Source organism: Oryzias latipes, chromosome 5 (assembly GCF_053564925.1).
Source record: "Oryzias latipes strain Hd-rR chromosome 5, Olatipes_Hd-rR_3.1".
Taxonomy (NCBI): Eukaryota; Metazoa; Chordata; class Actinopteri; order Beloniformes; family Adrianichthyidae; genus Oryzias; species Oryzias latipes.
The window spans coordinates 10,705,777-10,728,854 of record NC_136241.1 but is presented as its reverse complement, the minus strand read 5'-3'; the positions used below and the strand labels follow the sequence as shown (position 1 = coordinate 10,728,854).

Here is a 23,078-nt window from a genome sequence, read left to right as displayed (position 1 = left end):
GTAGATGTCATTATCCCGACATGACAATGAAAACGAGATGACAGACTAAAATCATTTTTCGACAATCTGCAGCGAAACGAAGCAGTTTGTCAGAGAAAATGCCAAAGAAGAATTCATTCATCCATCTTCTAAGCCGTTTTGTCTCTTTCGGGGTCATGGGGCTGCTGGGGCCTATCCCGGCCACCCGTAGGCGAAGGCAGGGGGACACCCTGGACAGGTCGCCAGTCTGTCGCAGAGCCACAATCACACACCCATACACACTCACATTCACACCTCATTCACACGGGACATTTTAGAGAAACCAATTAACCTGGGAAGAAGAGCTCATTAATTTATATTGAGTACTTTAATCGGGGTCTAACTCAGACGGAGATTGCGCTGATGCTGTCGGTCAAAAACAGCGTCCAAATCAGTCATTTAAAGAAAGGGTTAGCCCGGCTGCAGCTTCTGACTAACACTGTGGTGGTTTGACATTTATCTCAGACATCTTCAATGTGAGAGAGTTAAAAAAGTATCCTCATTTTTTTTGCTAAGTCTGCATGTTAGCTCTATAGACCAGCTAATGGTGCAGCTCTGATCTGTGTTCAGAAACACAAGAGTAACCCGCTTTTGGATTCTGTTACTGCAGGATCAAGCTGACGGGCTGCGGTCTGAGCTAAACTCACTGTCGTCCTCAGCAGAAAGTGCCCTTTCAGTCACCTTTCACTTTACAGCAGGAACGACTGAGCTTCCCACCCCCTACGCTGAAAAAATTCTCAAAAAAAAAAGAGAAGAAAATAAAAAGTAAAAAAAAAATAATAATAATCTGCTGTTGGGGTAAGAAAAATCTTTTTTAAGAAAAAAATCTAGTCACCAACACGTTTTCTCAAACTAAGATAATTGTGATGTTGAAACACTTTCTTGATAAGATTATTTTTCTTGCAAGACAGAAAATAAGAAGTTTCCCTTCTTAAGATTTAGTAAACTTCCTGTATTCCCTTCAAATCTCAGACTTTTTCTCCGCTCCCTGCATCTCAGTATGAACTTCACAGACAAAGCTTGTTTGATTCTTTTTTCAGGCACATAAAAACACAGGGAATTAAAAAATAACACAGCAGGGTAAGAGGGGGTCTTAGTCTAATACACACACACACACACACAGGAGCAGCAGCACAGACCTTTAGTGATTCTGCTGCTGTCAAAGTAACCTACGAGTATCATCGGACCCCTCAAATCGCGCACAGTGACCTTCACTTTTGATGATTCCACCGCTCCTGATCCTAATTTCATCAGTTTATCAACTTTTCGTACATGTGTTAGAACGCTGAGAAGCATCCTATTGGTACTGTAGGCTGGGTGAAGAAGGTCCATGCTGAGAGGATGGTCCACATGCTATCCACTTGTGCTTAAATCACAGTAAGAGAGCACCCAAAGGACAAAGAATGATGCAGGGGGGGCATCACAGTCTTGCTGCCTGAAACAAACCTTACCGATCCTAAAGCTGTCCTATGCGTTCTGCATATGAAGGATTTTCTTTTTTCTTAACCGCTAAAAGAGCTTGGTTAGGTCAAGATATATATATATATGTATTTATATTTATATATATAAATATGTGTGGAGTACAGTCTATAACAAAGATGTGTAAGAAGCTGGGCTGCACATGCTTCAAGATGCTTTCTATGATGCAGGAAGTGGTCGTAAAATGCCAGAGGGTGTCAGCGAATACAGATAAAGAAGTCAAATATCTTTGGCTCTAGCCACGCTTAAGAGATGCTGCCCCCCACCCACCCCCACCCCCCACCCCACATGAGACAAGACAACAGAGCACAACTTCCTGACCGCTAACAACGCTTGAAACCGCCGGCTTCATTCCCTGAGCTGCCGCGCTGCTCCTCTACACCAAAGCCCGAAGCACAGTCTGATCCAACTGCAAATAAGGCAAAATTCTTGAACAAAACTTGATCAAGGAGGGGTTCGGGTGAGGACGGATCACTCCCTGCACCGCAGCTCCTCAGGGGGACGGCCGGCGCACTGGGGAACACAGTGAAGCAGGGAAACTCAAATGCGGCTGTCAGTGGCAGAGCTTTTTTGCCCGAGCTCAAGCTCCATCACTGCAGGGGACTTTCTCGCCAGCAGGGGGCAGCCATTCCTGTTGAGTTCTCGCCTTCCTGGTTCAGCAGGAGAAGCGGGAGACGCGCTGCCAGTGAAAACGCAGAGGGAGGACGAAGCGAGGGAACCGTCAGGAGGCGACGTGATTCTATAGTGCAATGGCTGTGAGATAAGATTACATTAAGACCCATCCTCTCTACCCCCCAACCCCCGATACTGACAGTAAGTACTAAAGTGCTGATATTTGAAGCCCAGACTGGGCTGGTTATGTCGACAACACCGACTCTCACAGGAACCTGGACGCCTGTCCCAGCGTCTCAGGAACGAATGCATAAGGTACATGTGCAACAGTATTTTCTCATTTATTCAAACTCTATGAACTTCTCTTTAGCTGCATTCCGTTTTAGAAAATAACTGAGAAACAAAAAATAGAAATCTGGCTGCCAAGCAAGCGTGTGCTTATTTATTCTTTTTTTAACACTTTTTTAAAATGATTTTCTAATTATTCTCTATGGGTTTTAACATATGTTCAGCAGGATTGAATGTATAACTGATTTACGTATGAGCGCATTTCCCTAACCTCTTTTACTGCTGTCCGTCTTTCTTTGTTTATCCCGTCCTCGCTCTGTGGAGGTGACTACTGCCCCCCCCACCCTTTTCTCAACTTATCCTTGTAACTCTAAATGAGGTGCCCTGCGTGGCCTTGGTGGGGCCAGACTCATGCGCCAGGGTCTCACTCAGTAAAAGCTCAAGCAAAGAGAGGATCAGGCAAAGGTGGGGCCCTGCAGCTGCAGGCCGGGCGGGGCGGCGCCGAGCCGCGCGTTAGGAGCGGTAGTCCTTTTTACTGTACGGTTTGTTCCCCAGGATGCTGTCCACCTCGTGCGTGATGGACGACGACAGCTTGGGAAGAACCTACAAACACAACAGATGCATTTAGATTCCAAACATATGAATGCGGTCAACATCACTATTGGTGTAGAGTCCCACTCCCATCGTCTTTTGATCTATTTTCAAAGCTTTCCCAGAAGTCTTTAAATCATGATTATGCCTGTCGATTTCTAAGACATAGTTTCTGCAGAGTGGCGGGAGTTTATTAGAAATTCACATTTAAGTTGTAGGCGGGACCATTGGGGTGGAGTCATTTCCCTTTTTGTTTATACTATCAACAATATTGGGACTGTTCACAGCTTTATGAATTTGAGTCAGATACCAGCTCTGACGAGAAAAAAACAAAGACATTGATGGATCTAATTGTTTTCAAGTGGATGCATCGGAATCGAGTGGAGCAGGGAGCCTCTGGCCGGCTGACTGTCGTTTGTACGTAACAACTACAAGCTTTGTCCAGCTGCATTTTTCCATCTGATCCACTACGATTAGAATAAAGGCGCACTCAGAAATGCTATGCTGTTCATGTATGTCCTCCATCCTGAGACAACTGCTACAAGATCATGTTAAAAACACCAAAAGCAGAATTTTCACAGGAGTGGGTCTTTAACAGGTTTTCTGATAAGAAGCACTAAAATATCAGGAAACAGAAGGCAGCTAATGCTGAGGGTGGGAGAGGGGGGCATTTAGTTCAGTCTCGCATTTGTTATTGATCGATTACAGAGCAAACTGGCTTTTTATCATGTAAAGAAGGGCGGGACGGGGAAAAATGTCAAATAAAAAAGCTACAGAAGGAAAGAAAAACAATTGAAAACCTGATAAAGGAATAGAAGTAGCAGGTTAAAATGGCATTTGCAGTGGGAAAAAAGTCCTACATATTGACAAACAGGGGATGAATAGTCTGTCACAATGCGCTCCAGTCATCTCCAGAGCAGTAATGAATGTTTTTGATAACGGGCCCGCTCATCGGGACTAAAGCGGCAAGACAAAGTGAGGAAAGGATGTTTTGGCAGCTCATCAACAAAGGGGGGGGAGTGGGCGTGGTTTTCTGTGCAGAGTTCATTTGTTGTGGGGGAGAAACACTCATTCTTCTGCAGTCCATAAATAACGTGTGTGTGTTTCAAAGCACCAGTTTTATCATTCAGCAAACATATTCATCACTTTCATATTTCCCTGAAAGCGGATTTTATTTGCGTAGTTTGAATAGAATTATCATTTAGGCTATTTTTTGCCCCTCTGACCTCTTTTTCTAAACGATGTAAGTTATCATCAGCATGTGATTTTCATCACCCCAATGCTTTGTTACATCCAAGCCTTAAACCATAAAATAATGATGTTTATGGTGCATTGTAAACCTCATCAGGTTTTCAAAACTCAACTTGTTTGATTCAGGAAAAGTTCAAAAGACATCGAGAGATATTTTTTAAGAAACAATAATGTAGACCTTCTAAGAATAAGTGCTAGTTTTTCATGATTTCATGAGGATTTATTGAGATAGGCCAACTTATACTAAGATCTGTTTCCATTTTGCTTGTTTTTTTCTAAAATAAACCATTTCTACTTATTAAATTCGTTTTTTTTGTCACTATATTCAAAATGAACAACAATTAGGTGCAGAAAACCCCCCCAAAATACAAAGCATTTGCATAGAAGTAGCAAAATAAGGACTTATTCTGGGGTTGTATAAGATCCAATTTGAAGTCATTCTGTCAGTTGTTTTTTTAGCTTATTTTTCCCTTTTTAAACATTTTTGTGGAACTCCTTGTTTCTAGATTTTTATATTTCATTATAGAATTTATTAGGTAAAAAGGACTTGCTGCGTTTTGCTACTTTTTAGTCATTTTCTTCTAGGCTACCTCTTTTTGCAGTGTAGTTTTTAAAAGTGAAGCTGCATCCATCTCCATTATTATTAATATTTGTTTTTTAAACCCAGCCCTCACAGAACATTTATACACATTTATTATATGCCTTTTTTTAATTATTTTTCATCGTATAAATGATTTTATTTTTTATTGCTCCCAAAATAATAATGGAAATCAATGCTTCAATGACTGCAACAAAGGGTATAGTAATGGAGGCAGTGAATGAAACAAGTAATCTTAATTTAATTCCTGAGGAAACGGAAAACCTGCTCTGAGGGGGGAAGGGACGGGGGCTGTGGCCTACTTTAGGGTGGCCATTCTAAAATATCAGAAAACAGCAGAGACCTTTGAAAAATGTGAACTTAGCATTTTGGAGGGGAAACATCAAACAAGCAGACCTGTTGTGCAGCCAAAAAGAAAAATCCCAAAACAGAAAATTCAAACAGTGGAAAGTGGAGATGCTGATTACTGCGGGGACCAGTTAAGATGTGAGGAAAGGACGTCACCAGCAGCCATCCAAGAAGCCCATTAAAGAGCACGTCTTATCAGCACAGGAAGAAGAGCCCGGGAGCTCGACTCCAATCCCCCCCGACGATGGATGCTTCTCTGACCTTATTAACGTGGGACAGTGAAGCAGCCGAGCATGTAGCGCTGAACTACACAGCTGCGTTCGGGGGCAGAACAGGGCTGTTACGCGCCCGGGGACACATTTTATTCTTCACTTGCTCCTTCCGAAGCCTCACCTGTATCGCTCCGATGTTCTCCATCAGCTGGTCGGTGTTGGACGCCCCTAAAAGCACAGAGCTCACCCCTTCATTCCGTAGACACCACGCTGCAGGAGAGCGGGAAACAGAAATGACACCCCCACCGTAGTGACAACAAGCACGGAACTCTTTGTGACAAAAAAAAAAAACGCTCGAGAGAAGAAGAAATCATCAGATGAACTTGACCTAAAAAGAGGATGCCTTCCAGTCACAGTGCTGGCAGACATGCTGATCCAAAACTTCATTTCACAACACTCCAAAACGTCTGACTGTCTTCTTATTTAAAACTAGGCATGATAGGATTCAGGAGGGTTCCAATAGAAATCTGTGTCACATACTCACCTTTAATCATTCACTTTGTGGCTGAACTGTTACATTTAATCCCCCCACACACCCTCCACACGGAGAAGAAAGGTCTCCACGGATCATTTCTTCATCTGTTTACAACAACGAGCCATGAAACTCCAATGGCTCCTCCTCCCCAGCTCGGATCTTTTTTGCTCACCTCACTGCGTTGAACCGACTGGCGTCATTTGTCATGGAAGGCCAGAGTTCCTGTCACTATTGAAGTAACTACACTGCAGAATGATGCTGACAGAAGAGCTTAACGATGGATGCTCGCTGCTCAAAATCAAGTGTGGCAGCCGACACAGAGAACACATTGTGTCTCAAAACTGAAGTTGTGTGATCGTAGTTGTTCAGAAACGGGCTGGAAATCAGACTGAGAACAAATGCACACTTAGAGCTGTGCTGTAATCATTGTGCTGTGCATCATCTTATACATCTGGATGCAACCGGGGGGAAAAAAACACAGGTGTAAGCAGATTATGGAATAAAGTGTGAATGTTGAGGTAAAAACAGTGGGATTACGATTCCACACAAACATCCATCATAATGAGAACACTCTGGAAACACACCAGACAAGAAGAACCTCTCAGAGGTAAGATTACCGCGTCCTGCTCTCTAGTCGCAGTCTAAATCCAGAATGGAAGCTTTTCTCCTGCCGCTTCAAGCTCTGTAACGCCACAGTGGCGCTGATGGTCCTGCTGCTCCTATTCCAGATCACGGCTCCTTCAAAGTCCCACTCCAATAATATTTTAATCTATTTTAAAAAAAATGTTCTTATGTTATTAGGCCTTTTTAGTCTAAATTAAAAAAAACTGTTTTCTAGGACACAGTTCCTGCATAGCGGCAGGAGTTCATCAGAAATTTCCTTTAGAGTTGCTCAGCGTATTTTCTACTTAACAAAAAAGCTCTTTTACCAACTTCATTTTTTCATCTGTGCCTGGTTCACAATTTCAATAAAAATGTACAAAGAAATGCTTCATTTTCTTCGTCCTCCATCATCAGAAAATTGCCACAAGAACAAGTTAAAAGCCCAGTTTTCCTTGGAGCGGGTCTTTGAGGCTGGACGAGCTCATGCTGCCCATTAAAGTGCAGGGAAGTCTAGTTTATGACACTAGTTTTACAATGACGGTGAAAAAAAAAATCTACATTGGATCTGCTTTAAGATTTATTCACTGCGTCGCTGGCGTATACTGCTATAACGGCCCTCGCAGGGCTGACTGTCTTTAAGGTTTGCACCTTTCTGCTGTGCTGCCCTGCAGTAAATCAATACGCGTTGCCCACTAGATTTATTTCTGGGAAGCTGTTTGGATGCCCTGAGCTGTTGGATTCATGTCCACACCGCCAGCCTGCATATGCTGCATGTTGTTAGCAATCCCTGCGTTCATGCTCAAACTGAATCTCACCTTACAGAATCTTTTTCAGCCATTTTTGTAATGTTATGCTTAGGATGTTGCTCACGCTCCAGGATTCTTTCGTGCCGCTGACCCCAGAGGGACGGACGGACAGACAGACAGAAAGAGAGAGAGCAGCAGAGTGTATCTGCGTACCGATGGCGAGTTGGGGCAGAGTGCAGCCCAGCCGCTCCGCGATTGCCTGCAGCTCTTTCAACTTCGCCTGCTGACGCCGGCCCTCCTCGCTCAAGATCTTGTCCTTCAACCACTGGTAGCCCTGTCGAAAACACAGCACACCTGCTCAAAAACACAGCCCTGCTCACACTGCTGCTCTGCAGCGCCGGTGTCACCAGGGCCTGTTTTTAAACACGTGACTCTGTCTCCTGTTCAGCACGGGGAACAAAGCTCCAGCCTCTTTTTATAAAAATGTTGTGAAGTAAAAAACAAAACAATTATAATACAAGAAGTCTGTCTGACAACAAGCAGCATCCTGAACAGCCTTTTGCAACACATCGGACAAGGACTGAAACCACAAACATCCACAGACAACAAGAAGCCAAACGGCAAGAAAGAACTGCACAACACCAACACAAGAGCCAGACAGGGTCCAACTGGGAGTTACAGATGCAAAAACCACAAACAGACATCATGCCAGTTCACCACAATAACACACAGCACTGCACATCGTCAGGTGTTTGGAGTGAACGCTGGATGCCAAACGGTACTGCTTATTTCCAAAACACATAATTGCATCGCAGCTAATGGAAGATCTGTCCCTTTCCAGCAGAAAGGTCCACTGGGGCTGAATATTTTCTCACTTAAACTCTGACAACAGCTTCCTGTTTTCATCATTAGAATCTGCTTTTGGCTTCCTCACGCTGAGAGAAAACAAGACTCTCGTGTGACAGGATTCACTTTGATCGTTCAGCTTCAGCTAATGTTAATTGCAGAAATGAGATCTGGGTTGATGTCGTGCCATAACTCTTCTGCGCACTAAAACGCTTCTCGGTGGAACCGACTGGCAAACTGCGTCAAACAGCAGTGCTGGTGCAGAGGAAGACAGGGGGTCAGCACGGCACTGAAAACACACAGGTACACAGATACAGAACCTGAAAGACACAAAAGCACAATGAAAACGACCAGCAACCAGTGAGTGTGTGGGGGGGTACAGCACGATGAGGGGCTGCACACACACGATTGGAGTTAGGTGAGATCAAGTGTGTGTGTGTGTGTGGGGGGGCGACATGTCTACCTTCAGAGACGCTCGAGAGAAAGGAGGAACCCTGCCGTCGTATTTCCCTGAGATGATCCCACAGGCCAGTGGAGACCACGTCATGGCCCCCACACCTGAAAACAAAGAAAGTTTAAAGTCCCACTCCAATCGTCTTTTGATCAATTGTAAAAGTGTTCCCAGTGGTCTTTTAGTTATGGTTATGCCGTTTTTAGCCAAAAGCTAAAAAAGCCTAGGTAGTTTTCTTGGACATAGTTTCTGCAGAGCGGCAGTCATTTATTAGAAATTTGCCTCTAAATGCTGGACGGGACTGTTGGCGCAGCATAGGGCTCCCCACACTTCCCATCATCCCTTTCTTCACACTCTCTGCTGCTAGCTTACAATACTGAAGCTATCCAGCCGTTCAGTTCTGAACCAGATGTAAGCTCGGACAAGGAAGAAGAACATGGATCGAGTTTTCTGTAAGTGGATGCATCAGAATGGAGCTGAGCAGGGAGCTTGTGGCCTGCCGATTGGAGGTTCTACATCACAGTTGCACGCTTTTTCCAACTGCATTTTTCCTCTGCTCCTGACCCACGACAATTTGAGTAAATAAATATTAAGAAATGCATTTTTTATCTGAATTTTTGGCAACACTTTATAATAACTAAACACTATGAAACAATGGTTAAACATGAATAAACACTTAATCATTTATAGAGCATCAATCCAACTCGATTAAGCATTAGCAAAATAGCTTATATGTGCTGTTATAAAATACTTTATTCTAAATTAAAAATGATTAATATAATGTGTTTATTAATGACAGTTTAAGACTTTATTCATTAACTACTTAACATTTTTAAGTTAGGTGTTAAATGATTTACAAACTAGTTATTTAGAGATGGTTCTTTGAGTAAATGTTCCATTACCTTCCCAACAAAAAAGAGCAAAACAGAGGAATACAGCACACAGAAATAGATTTGAATTATAATGATATTAATAAACATTTTTCCAGTAAAATAAATAATACATTAAAGACCACAGCGTCCTCATGTCAACAGCGGATCAAAAATCATACAAATAAAATCCTTATGAAATAATAAAATATTGCACAGCTGACATGGGCAGAATATCCGTTGGTGAATGTCATTTAGACTTCTGTTTGACCTCAGGCTGACGTGTTTTCTGCATCTTGTCCATCCACTTCAAATCTCACTCCCTTTTGGACTGGTGTTTATATAATTTTTTTTTTTTTTTTAATATAATTTACTTGTCTTTCTCTTGTTTTTTTGTTTTTTTGTTTTTTTGCAAGTTTAGTCTCGTTTTTGTCTTATTTTGTTATTTTACACTTGTTTCACTAGTCCCAAAAAAAAAAAAAAAAAAAAAAAAAAAATGTAACTAAAATGGGACTGAGTAAAACCAACGAGAAAAAGTCGCGATTGTAAACGTCATCGACGGCGGGAAGGTAAGATGTGTAGCAGTAACTTTATCACATGGAGGGCTCTGAATAAAGCCCGACAGGTGTACGGGTCAAAAAAGAAAGCCAGTATGGATGAGGTCAGTTCCATCTGTTACTGGTGCTAAGTATGTTGTTTTTTTAAGTTTATTTTTAAATTTTTAAATTAAGTATTGTGTTGGTATCTATTATAAATATCAACAGATGATATTTATCATTATATCTTTTCACTCTCTTTGTGTAATGTGCTGCAGTTACAGAACCATCTCAATTCAATTAAAAATATGCAATTACTTCTAATTACTGGGTGTGCCCCCGCCCCCTCTGAGTTGTGGGCGGGACCGCTGGCGCAGAAGTTATCCTTGGCTGATTTCCCATCAGCCCTTAGTTTACACTCTCTCCTGCTAGCTTCCAGCCTCACAGGCCCAAGCTAACATTAGCATAGCAAAAAAATAAAAATAACAGTGAGAAACATCGGAGCTATCCAGCTCTACAGTTTTGAGCCAGATGCCATTTAGATAAGGAAAATGAAGACATTAATTATTTACTTACACTGAAAATTAAACTTAGGACTTAAAAAAATCATCTCTAAAAAAATTGGTTTGTAAATCAATTAATAGCTAATTTTAAAATGTTAAATAGTTAATGAATGAAGTCTTAAAATGTCCTTAATATACACAAAAAAGTAATTATTTTTAATCAAGAATAAAGTATTAATAACAACACATATAAGCTACTTTCTTACCCTTAAGAAAGTAGGAGTGATGCTTTGGAAATAATTTATTAAGTGTTTATTCATGCTCAGCTATTGCTTAACTAATGCTTTATAGTGTGTAGTTGTTATTTAGGTGTTTCTGAATTTTTTTTATATATATATAGTAATGTCCATCGTGAGAAAAATGCTGCAAGAACATGTTAAATATACCAAAAACATGATTTTCATTAAGGTGAGAGATAAAAAACTGTAGTCTTTTAAATCGCTGCTTAAGGCGATGAGTTTCCCAGATGGAGCCACACATGCACCACCACTCACCTATCTTATGGAAGAGCTCAGGGAGCTGCACCTCCACCTTCTCCCTCTGAAACATGTGGTACTCTGCTTGCTCACAGATAGGAGGAATCTGGTTGAACTGCCGCGCCACTGAATACGCTTCCTAAAAAAAGAAAAAGTAATATAAACAGTCAAGCTTTATTAAAAAGGATAGAGTCACATGACGGTTTCCCTACAAAATGAAACCGACATTATTACTTGAATTTCCCAAAGCTGGCGTTAAAAATATGGAGAATTTTCTGCAGAAACACACTATCTCTCACCATGATTTCCATTGGGCTCCAGCGGGACGTTCCCCAGTACATGGCCATGCCCTGATTTATCACATGCGTCATTGCTCGAACCGTTTCTGCAAATGCACATTCACAAAACCGTCATGTAACCATGAGCTGCAACCTGCATTATACGGTTTTTCTTTAATCTTACAAGAGACATATTTGTAATCATTTGCAAGCCAAATCGGCCCCGTCCATTGAGGAGGGGAGAAGGGGGAGGCTGATTATGTTAATCAGAGAGCAGAGCCTCCTGATGAGGACGACATCTTAACAAGGCCAACTTGAATGATATTCATGTTTAAATTTCATAAGAACTTGTCTGAAGTCACAGTGTAGAGATTTTTTCCTTTATTTTTTTTTGATCTGCAACATGTTACATGAAAAGGGATCCCGTGAGTAAACAGGAGATGACAGCCATACGCGTAGCAGTTAAAATCTTTAATCGCACACAAAGTGAGTTGACATCCTGGATGACAGCTTGTGTATTTTAAGCACTGAGGGTTCAAAGTATGTCAGAGAGGCTTTTTTCCCCACCAACCTTCAATGTTTTGGGTGAATGTAAACGAGATTCCTCTGCTGGTATTGTTTCTGAAGATGAGCATCTTTTATAAGGGAGTTACAGCCATGTCTGACTTGCTTGATATCATGTTTAAATCTCACATCACCCAGCTGTAATTTCCGCCTGTGATGTCAGTTAAAATGAAATTTACTGTTTGAGACATGTGTTATGATAACGATAAGGCTTCCTAAACAAGAGCATGGAGGAGAAAAAGGTGTGTACCAAGCAACAACGGCTCATATTTTGATCTTTATTAGAAGCCTTCCCAGTGGTCTTTTAATTACGATTATGACATTTTTAGCCAAAATCAGAAAAAGCTTCTTAGGACATAGATTCTGCCGAGCGGCAGAGGTTCATCAGAAATTCTCCTCTGAGTTGTGGCCGTCCACAGTGGCAGTAAGCCCACCCCCACTTCCCATCACCCATCTGTTTCCACGTTCTCCCACTTACAACCCCAACCCGACATCAGCGGTGCAACAAACCCAGCTTTGTAGCTGGAGGCGGCTGCAGATGCAGATTGCTTTGCCTGCCCATGTGTTGAAGCGCCATTGGGCAAGACAGTCATGGTGGTTACAGGTTGGCGTCATGTAAGATATAGGAGCTGCTGTCAGTGCGTGATTGTGTGTCTATCCATTGATTGAACGGGGCTGTGACTTTAAAGTGCTATGGTCCTTAAAATCAAGGTAAAAAAGCGCTATATAAGTAAACACCATTTAGCTGTCAAAGAGCATAGAAGCAAAGAAAAACCCACTGACTTTTCCACAGATTGGATTCCTGTACCAAAGGAGACACTGCAAGAGAGCCAGCGAAGCATCAAACCGAGGGCAAACGGTGACCCTGGATTCAACTTTAGCCTGAAAAGTACCTCTGCCAGCGCAGCAAATGGATACTGTGCCACCAGCTAAGCCCACACACGGTTAGCCCTGTGCCATTTAAAGGTCTCCCGCATCAGTGTCTATCACTGTTCTTACTGTGGAGGTGGAGACAACATGCAGCCTTTAAAAATAGATGCTACAGGGACTATAAAGTTCTACATCCTCCTTACAGTTGAGTAGTCACAGATATGAAGAAGATTGTGAAATGAAAAAAGAAAACAACATCAAGGTGACACAGAAACAGGTCAAGGGGTTACCTTCCATAGGTGTGTTGGGGTCTGGTCTGTTGGCAAAAACCACGTCCACGTAGTCTAATTGCAGTCTTTCTAGTGAGGCTTTTAAACCTATAACAAAACAATGCTCCAAGTTAGCAGCTGTAATATCCCGTCACAGCTGCAACAATACTGAAATGCAAAATTAAAATTAGGGCTGGGGAATCTCTGGATTATTGTCCCCAAAAGTTTTCTTAGCAGCTTTAATAATTTCAAGAGAAGATCAAACATTAAGACGCAGCTTTGATTCCCTCGAACCAAAGCAGCTAATTAGAGTTATTTGTTGTTACAGCATCAACATGTAATCCCAAAGCATGCTGCGCTGCTCCTTACCTTCAATAATGTGTTTTCGGGATAAGCCTCTTTCAGTCTCAGCTCTGAAAAAAACCAAAGCACAGAATTTGCATAATAACCAGAAATTTCAAGTCTGACCGCACTCACTCATCAGTGCAGACAGAACTTCATCTCAGTCTTTGTGACACACAAAAGATGCTTCTGCTCAGCAGAAAGAGCTCGACTGATCAGTTTGGGTGAACTATGAAATTGTTAGTAGGTGCATGAGCATCACAGAAGTCTAGGGACATACCAAATGATTTGCTTTCTGTTTGGCAGCCACACAAAAAAAACTTACTTTCCACCCCAGAAGAGCTTTGTTGTGATCACCAAACTGGAACGTCTAAAAATGAAGAATGACAATTTGTTAGGATGAAAAACAGTAGAGGCTCAAAAAGAAAAATGATGATATCTGAGCCCAAACTGATTACAGTCTATCTCAGAATGAAGCCATTTTCTTCAGCAATCACCTGATCATCTCAGTCAGGGGTGAAGGCACCGCTGAACGAATGCGAGGAATGACATTAAAAATATAGCATTCAAGCAGCAAATGTCAATCCTGGACTCACAAGACACAAGGCCTTAAAGTTCATTCATAATTCAGCGTCTCTGAAGGGGGCATTACACAGCTGCCCACATTAATATTGTGTTCAAAACCTTCCTGTTCCAGGTCAAAACACACAAAGCCACCTGATATACATCAGGACTGAGAGGACAGAAGATAAGTAACGCTGAAGGGGGCGGAAATCAAAAAAAAAAAAAAAAAAATCAACCCTGACCCAATGGAAGCATGTCTCCTACCTCCATCCTTTCTTTTTTATGATGTTTCCGAGCACCACCTCCGCCCTGTGAAGCAAATGAACACAAGGAAAGATAAATGGAACAGTATCCTGCAAGGGACATATTTTCTGGCGTCCCTCTGATCATTGATTTTCAGTCTGACTTTGCACACACTGTTTAATGCATAGGGGAGCTTCATGCAAAAGAGCACCTGTTCAGTATAGGTGGGTGTTAAATTGGCTGCGTAGCCAGAGTCATTGGGGTCTGGACCCAGCTGTGCTGTTAAGCCTCCACTATGTCGCTCATTAGCAGCCCAAGAAGTGCTAATGAGCCACATTATGTTCAACATGGGGCTCATTATGGCTGAGCAGAAAGATGTCAGTCTAATGTCTCTGCGGTCCTCTTACTCTGAGAAATACCGGGATGCCTCATGGTTGCAGTTTCATGAGAAAGACTTAGAACAGCAGCAAGCGCGGCTTGTTTTGAGATGGTTTCGGGTGCAGCGATGCATCTGTGGTAAAACTGGGTTAACAGCATCATAGTTCACAGCTCGCCGCAGCTGCTGGAGCGTCATCTGACTGACACATGCTGACTGAGAGAAACGCTCAGAGCCTGGATGCTGCTGTACAAACAGACGTGGAGATTTTTCACAATCACACACTAAGAGTGTGTGACCGATCCCATTTGAACAAATATTTTCTTTTTTCCTTCTAAATGGTTGCCACACACATTTTACACTTTTTTCTCCTATTTTTGACTAAATCCTTAAAAGACTAATCATCTTTTGATCTAGTGTAAAGCATCCCCAGTGGTCTTTGAATTATGATTATGTTGTTTTTAGCCAAAATGTCATAATACCTGTGTGGTTTACTAGGACATAGTTTCTGCAGAGTGACAGGAGTTCAATTTGCCCCTGAGATGTGGGCAGGACCGCTGGCGTGAACCAAGTCCTCCCCCACTTCCCGTCACCCATCTTGTTACACGATCTTCCATCTGCTTACAGCCCCCAACCACCCCAACCTAACATTAGCGGTGTGACAAAAATGGCGAGCGATATCGGAGTTATCCAGCCGAACAGCATTATCCAGATGCCAGCTCAGACGAGGCCACATTCCTACCCAGTGGCTAAAGACTAAAGCCACAGCATAACCGGGGCAGCACTGTTCTGAGCGTTGGTGCTGATGTCAGTCTGACGGGGAAACCCTTCGGTCTCAACTTTCTCAAAGACACTTGTAACTTTATAACAACCAGGGACACTGCAGTATTCCTCTGCAGTTTCCCCCATGCAAAACCTCCAAGCCAGTTGTGCTTCCTGTGTCTTTTTGCATTTCTGTTACAATGAACTTTAATGTAAAAAAAAAATCTCTAAAATGAAAGCCTCTCCTCTCTCTGTCTTTTTAAAATCAGTTTTCCTTCTTTTTTCCTCCTTGCATAAGTTCACTCCTAAAAACAGGGATAGTATGAGCAGCTCCACTTTTAAAATGGTAAGCTGAGTTCCCAAATGTAAGGTGCAAGACGCCTTAAGCAGGTTGACTGTTTATCCACCCATTAATTAGGTCTCTGTGCTGCAAAGTTGATGCTGTGACTTGGAGGCAGAAGCTGAGATCCAACAGTACATTAGCCATGCATGAATAAGGCTGTTTGACCTTCAAATATTTCTTTAGTTGTGCAGCTGTTTTGTCACTGGTTGGATGGTAAATGAAATGTTGTTTTGATAGGTGTCTTGCAAAAAAGACCTAATGTGTTTCCTGACAAATACTCCTAGGAGGCACAGGAAATTATGGGGCAGATTTATCAATAACCCAAAGAAATTATGATCTACACTGCATTGGTATGCAAAAGAACAAAATGTGGATGTATAAATATTTTTCTGCTGCTCAGTTTTTGGCTTTGTGACTGAAGATAAACATTTCTGCTAAATGACATGAGCTAAGACTTCACTATCGCTCTGACAAAGAGGGATCAGCATCAGTGAGGCTGACTGCACCGTCACCGACAGATTCTTACTGCATCAACCTGTGACTGATTAAAGAACCGAAAGGCAGAATGAAGGACTTCACATCAAAGCTCCTTCATTCTCATGAGCAAAGCGTGTGATTTGTTCAGCTCACACGTGTCTGTGCGATAAAAGCTGATATTTTCTGTTTGGATTAATAGCTGCGTAACAGATTCTCAGCTGTAGCTGCTAAAGGAACATGCGCACCAGTCGGATTTGTCTCCTTCTATTGAATTCTGGCTTGTTTTGTGGAAGCGTGATGATCAGAGACAAGGATGGTAGCGCGTCTGGGTCAAAGGTCAGCCTTGTTCTTGTTTTACTGCTCCTGACAGAAGAACAAAGACTCGTGGATGGCTGACATGTGTCAGACAACAGCTGTGAAGGTATTAGATGAAAAAGCAGGACAGTGCAACTGACAGTTATTTTCTCCCCTGTTGCCTGTGAAGTGTTCCCAAACATCCTCCATAACATCAGGAGAAAGGTAGAGTGTTCTCTGGAGGATTAGAGACAGACTTGATGCGACTAATCTGAGATCCTACTCCCAACAGATAATCCTTTACATCAAATCTGTATCTTACAAAAAAGGTGGATTAAATGAGTTTGAGGCATCCCTACTTCCTGGGGTTACAATATCATCAGTGGCAAGAAAAGGAATAATATATTTGCTGAAAACCAGAGTTTGGTGCCGATTTCCAATCGCTGATGCTCGGTGTCGAGGATATAAAGTTAAAAAGTGGTAACCAACCAGTTCAGTCCCCCCTGGGAAGATTGTGGGTTTAAATCCCCGGTTGGGTTACACCAAAGACACTAAAAGTAGGATCTGATGCCTCCATGTGTCACAACGTGGGTCATGTGTGGAGGACAGATGTCACACATCCAGGTGTGTGACGGGTAACGGGACTACAGATTTTATAACATGAGTAATTACAGCACCCTGAGACATTCTTGACTAGCCTTTTGTAAATGAACTGAATTAAAAATGTGACGCAGATACAGCAAAAAGAAAAAACATTCATCTTTGAATTGTCTTTTATAGATTTAGGTTTACGTCCTTTAACTAAAATTAAGGTTTCAGAGGAAATTTAGGTCACAAACATTTTTTTTTAACTAATAATATTTTCAGAAGTGTGAACTTTTCAAACCCTTTATTTTTAAAATGCATTATTTCAATTGAATATAACTGAAGATGTGCTAACATTGCGGCAACAGGAGTAATAAAAAAAATGTTTTAGCGCGTGAATTCATCTATTAATGGGCTTCGTCCTGTTGAAGGAAATGCATAAATAATAAATAAATTACATACATAAATAAGCACGATGAGATTTTAGAAAAATCCACTGAGGATGAATCAAAATTCCGCCCGCTATGACGTCAGCTGGAGTTCTATAACATAGTTTTAAGAAACATGAAAAGGATTGCATCTTCAGCTGCACCGTGGATCCACTGACTTAACCTGTGAGCCCCGCCAGAAACAACACAGAGCATTATGCTGGCTGAAAAACCAACTGAAATCAACAATCCACTAAAAAATTGAACAGATTTTAAAAATTATTGATAGGATCAACAGATGAATGTGTTTATTTCCTTATAAATGGTAGCTGTATAGTCCCTTGGGACATGACCAATAAAATCAACAATAAGTGAGCGACGGGATCGGATATACTCACTTCCCAGCAGCGTAGACCTCTGCTGTGTCAAACAGATTGATGCCATTTTCATAGGCCAGAGTCATCAGCTGCTCTGCCATCTGTTGAGAAAACAGGGGGTAAGGAACAGAGGGGCAGGGCACAATGAGGTGAGAGCTTTAACATAAAGTTGTAAGGGCCTTTTTTCTTTTTTTACTATGTTTATGTTTTTACAGAATTAGGTGCTCTGGCTTCCTGTGAGATTTTTTTGTTGCCTTTGGCTCCCATTGGCAGTATGAATTGAATTGAATTGAAATGATAATCAAAGTACAAGGTTTCTATAGAAACTGCAAATAGGCCAGGTTACATGCAGTCTTCCTTTCCAAGCAGTGAATAACAGGGGGAAAAAATCCATCTGCTCTCACCTCGTCCGTTATCTGTCCACCAAACGTCACCCATGTTCCTGCAGGCGATAACAGGGAGAAGAGGTCAAGAGATCAAGCAGGCACATATGTGGGAACTGATAAGTAAGTGAGCAGTGATATCGTATGTTCTGCGCAAAGTGATGCAGCACATAGCGCTGTGACGCGGTGAGTCTTCAAGGAACAGTGTTTCAGTGATTTTACACCCTCTTTTTACTCTGGGTAAAAAAAAGGCAGTGTTCAAGTTTGGAGGGGTCATATATTCCTGTCATGCGGTCTTCACCAAACTTTTGATCTTACCTAATCCAAGACAGGATACCCGCAGACCTGATTTGCCAAGGTTTCTGTCAGATTAAAAAGAGAAATAAATTTGCATTAATGCAGCACACAGATGGCAGTGATTGGTGGTGCTTTTGCATTCAGACTCTACCTTATTTTGGGCTTTGTTTCTATTTTAAAAGAATTTCACAAAGAACCAGAAAAGAAAAATGAAAAATGATAATAAATAAGAAATTAAATAAGTACTATTCTCCTAGTGCTTCGCCTTCTTTTCCCTGAGGTCTTTACTGCAGTGGAGGCTTACAGTCATGCAGAAGAGCAGGGCTTTGCATGCATTTGAAGTGAGCCCCCCCATCTACTGGAGCACTGACATATGCTGAGTGGATGTGTGAGGAGAAGACGCTGAGGATGATAAGTGTGTGCGTGCTCAATAAAATGTCAGGAATGAATCAGAAAGAGGAAGCAGGCCCACCATGGCATCCAGAGAAAGTTTCTCACAGCACACCGGGATCCTGCAGCCTCTGAATGCCCTGCAGCAACTCGGAAGCTTGACTAGTCACAACAACGGGCTTCTAAAGCTGCCGACTCTCAGCTAATCAAAGCCCAGACAGACCCTTCTATGTCAGTCGTGACTCTGGATGGTTCTTTGATTTATGCAGAGGATTTCTAAAAAGAAATAGGCTTTCTACTTTAAATGCAGCAGTGCAAACTGTTTTTTCAAACATTTGATTACTTGTATGTTTTAGAAAAAAAAATGTGACTAAACCACAGCACCCTTCAAATGTCACATAAATCATAGACATTCAACATAAAGCGTGCCACTTTTGGTCAACGTTTCACTTGAGATAATCTGGCCAAGTTAAAAAAAAGTGCATGGAGAGATTATGTAATGTGCAGGAGTCACAGTGAGCATGTGGGAGGATATCTCCATTTTTTTTAGGACTGGCTGTATAGAACAGTTGGATTGAAAGGAGTGAGGCGTGTTTGGGCGCTGATAATGTATGAACAGATTTCTGATTGCACGTGTGGGTATGACACCAAAAGAACCGCTGCAGTGATAACCAGTACCCTTTTAAGATTCAACATTTAAGGTCTCGATTGCATCGACTTATCTTTAACAAACCAAATTTAGCTTGTGTAATTTGTCAGTCGTTTGGGTCTGCCCGTTCATGAAAAGGGCAACGCTTGAATCCGTTTTCGGTCGGTGAGGTCTGTAATCATGTTACAATAAAGCTAATCAACAACCAACCACATCTTAATTGCATGAAAGAAACAGCCCCCCGGGGTGCTGCTGCACTGATTCACAGTCTGTACTGGAACCAAAGGGAGCCCTCTGACCAGACAGGAAAGTAGAAGTAGAAGCCAGTAGAAGTTTTTTCATTATGGATCAAGATTTTTACGCAATATATTTTTACTAAAAGGAAAGTTAGTATAAAAATGTAAAACACAAGCAATAAAAAATGCAATTTTAATTCCAGATCTTACTGTAGTAAATATATTAAGACAAACCTCAACATGGTTTTAAATTAGATGAATGAGTCCTTCTATAAAGTAGATGCAGGGCAAAAGAGCCTCAAATAAACGTATATAGTAAAAGAAAAACTATGAAACTCAAAAGATTTTCTGAAAGTGTTTACGTGTTTTGTGTCATGTATTTTATCTTATGAAAAATTCACATTCAGTCATTACATATATATATATATAAAAAAACAAATAGAAGCAATGTGTAAAAACACATTATCAGCATTATCAGCTTCCTTAGCAATAAAGGTTAAGCAGCAGTCAGGTGCTGCTCTTTAAATACAAAGTTAGCAGATTCAAGCCAAAACATCAAGTTTGACGATTTTAACAAAAGCAGATATAGTTTTCTGGTTTGAACTATGACTTGCTAATTCTACTCCAAAGAACAAACTGTATATCCCCTGATCTATGGCTGAGGACTCAATAAAGGCTTTGTTTGGTCACATATCAGAGCTAAGTGAGGTCAAATGTGAACTTGGGTTGGGCGATGTCCCTTAAATTTGCAGTTGACGATGTTTGCAGTGAACCATCGGGATGGACGATGATATCGTCGGGAGGGGGGGGGGTTGTTAATTTTTTGCTATTATATAATTATTATTCGTTAGTTTACTTTATTACTTTATTTATTTTATTTCCCAACTAAAGACTCATTTGCGATGATCCAGTATAAACTGAGGGAAGTGACTTTAACAAATAAAAAAATAAAAAAATTAGAAAAGAAGTAGTCCGCTCCTCCCGCACTTAGTCGGGTGGACCGGTGGAGCGAGCGACCGTGTCTCTAGCAGAGAAGACGGACTTACAGCTTTGTTTGAGGAAGGGAGGATGCTTTGTTACGTGTGGGAGACTTAGGACTGCGATCCGTCCCACAGCTCTACGTGAACGAGCTACCAAACACCAGGTGTCCCGGTAAAAGTGTGTGTCCGGGGCAGAGCTCGACCCCCTGCTCACACAGCGGCTTTGACGGTGTAAGCTTCAGCAGAAACGTCGCTCAGTCCTCAGAAACCGTTCAAACAATCACCTGGATTTGTCTTTCCAGTCGTGTCCCGACAAAATAAAGGCTGATGTTATTCCCACATATTTACGTTTAGCCAAGCTGCAGATTGCAGCGTTTCCCGCATGGATTTATGATCACCCAAGCTAATGTTGTTAGCGCGTGTTAGCATACTGCTAATAAGTTAACACGGGCTTCTTTCCGGCTCCGTTCTTCAACAAAAAAAGCACTGACCACACGGATTTAAAATTAAAATGATGAGCGAACAGGCGCTTCATAATATCCATTACATTAATAAAAGCACGTTTAGAAGATCATCTCGTATATTACGGAGCTGCCATTTCTATGTATGTAGCCGCTCGGCGGAACTAATTTCCTCTTCCTGTATTTCACACACTACTGCGCATGTGCGAATGATTTATTCCGACCGAAAGTGTGACCCATGTGAACGTTTGTTATATTCTGAAAACATTTTTCTGGGCCCATTTACACGGTTGGATTCTAATCCGACCATTGAGCGATCAAGATATTTTGTTCATGTAATCGCGGTTTATGGTGTCGACTCACAGCGTGGCATCACGATGGTGTCTCTCCATCGTGAGGTCAGTCACCCATCATGATGGACGATGGTATCGTCCATCGGCACAACCCTAATGTGAACCAGTACTGCTCTGGTTCAAGACTGCAACATGCTTCGTTAGCAAAGTCTACACGAGTTCGAGGGGGACAGCGAGCCATGGCAACCTCTACTGCAGTCAATCAAAAGTGGTAGATTTTTATCTTTAATGAGTCTGGATTCAATCAGACAGTGTGAACTGTTACACACACTTACTGGAAACATCTGCCCATGAAAAACAAGGTGGGAGACTGATAATTGTGTCAGAAGAGAGGACAGGAAGCAGCCAGAAAGTTGGAACACTAAACACTAAAAGAGACAGACCTGAACCACAGGAAAGGACAAGAGATTGAAGATGAAGCAGTGCCTAAGAACCGGATAGCTGGTCACTAGCGATGCCATAATTCATGTTTTAAAAATGAACCTTATGTTGCCTTATGTCGTGGACAAAGTGTATTGTTGCATGCCTACTCTGCCTACCACTCAGTTTACATTTGAAGTGTCAAACGCATATTGTGATTTATTATTTATTGTTTCATTGCATTACAAAAGGCTTTGCATAAGCCAACCAAAATGTTTTGCTTAGTTGTTACTTGTCTGTTCGCAAATCAAAAAAGGCATTTTTGTGTTTTGTTTTGTGATACACAAATCGTATATTGAATCTAAAAAAACCATGGTCCAAAAGTCAAGGTTTGAACCGAATCTTGAAGAGTAGCATCGTTGCATCCCTGCTGGTCAGCCTGACTAGTTTTAAATGTTTATTCAGGTTTAGCTAATATTGGTGAATTTGTAATCCTTATTTAAAGTCCCACTTCAATCATATTTTGATCTGTTGTCCTGTATCAGCCGTGAAGACTGAGCTGTGCTGCATGGACCCTCCCTGTGAAGAGGCAGCATCCGGTCATAGCTGACATCAGACAGGAGTCCCTTCAACACTCCCTTCAATGACAGAGTCACAAACGGTGCAGGACAGTAACCCCAGTGCAGAGGCAGGGGCAAAGCCAGAGGGAATACTATAAATGATACACATAGACATCAGGTCAACCAAATTTTTTTAAATCTTTGCAACCCAAAGAAAAGATAGAATTGACATACCGTTTTGGAACGTTGTGCAAGAATATTCAAAATTCAGTCACACATGATGACAAACCAGTAAACCCCCCACACTCATTAGTATTTAAAGAGTGAACTGGAATAATAAACATCTCAATTCTAACATTAGAGATGGTCCTTGGTGTAGATAGATGTAAGATTTGGAGAAAGAGATTAAAAGATAGCAAACAAAGAGCTTTTTAAAAACTACTGTAATGTAAGTAAAATCAGAAATATGGAGATTAGAAACTGTAAACACAATAGCTGTGGCAAAAAAAGACTTCATCCTTATTACCTGCTCCTTTTTTGTTTTAGTCAAACCCAAGCATGCAACACAGAAGGCCCAATTATCCAGTTACCTCAATGGCATGAAAAGACAGCCCA

At 41.6% G+C, this 23,078-nt stretch overlaps 1 protein-coding gene across 6 annotated transcripts in view; it reads right to left on the bottom strand.

Annotated features, from left to right (window-relative positions):
• Positions 1-2,523: 2,523 nt before the first annotated feature.
• kcnab2a (potassium voltage-gated channel subfamily A regulatory beta subunit 2a) overlaps positions 2,524-23,078 on the bottom strand; it is a 91,771-nt gene continuing 71,216 nt past the window's right edge. For all 6 annotated transcript variants that reach the window (XM_011474830.4, XM_011474832.4, XM_011474831.4 and 3 more), the window contains 13 exons: positions 18,496-18,539; positions 18,199-18,236; positions 17,816-17,895; positions 14,174-14,218; positions 13,671-13,715; positions 13,373-13,416; positions 13,025-13,111; positions 11,322-11,407; positions 11,041-11,161; positions 8,591-8,685; positions 7,495-7,615; positions 5,579-5,667; positions 2,524-3,000 (listed from right to left, as the gene is read on the bottom strand). In XM_011474830.4, the coding sequence (XP_011473132.1) occupies positions 2,911-3,000; positions 5,579-5,667; positions 7,495-7,615; positions 8,591-8,685; positions 11,041-11,161; positions 11,322-11,407; positions 13,025-13,111; positions 13,373-13,416; positions 13,671-13,715; positions 14,174-14,218; positions 17,816-17,895; positions 18,199-18,236; positions 18,496-18,539 (985 nt within the window). In that variant the 3' untranslated portion in view covers positions 2,524-2,910. The remainder of the gene's footprint in view (positions 3,001-5,578; positions 5,668-7,494; positions 7,616-8,590; positions 8,686-11,040; positions 11,162-11,321; positions 11,408-13,024; positions 13,112-13,372; positions 13,417-13,670; positions 13,716-14,173; positions 14,219-17,815; positions 17,896-18,198; positions 18,237-18,495; positions 18,540-23,078) is intronic.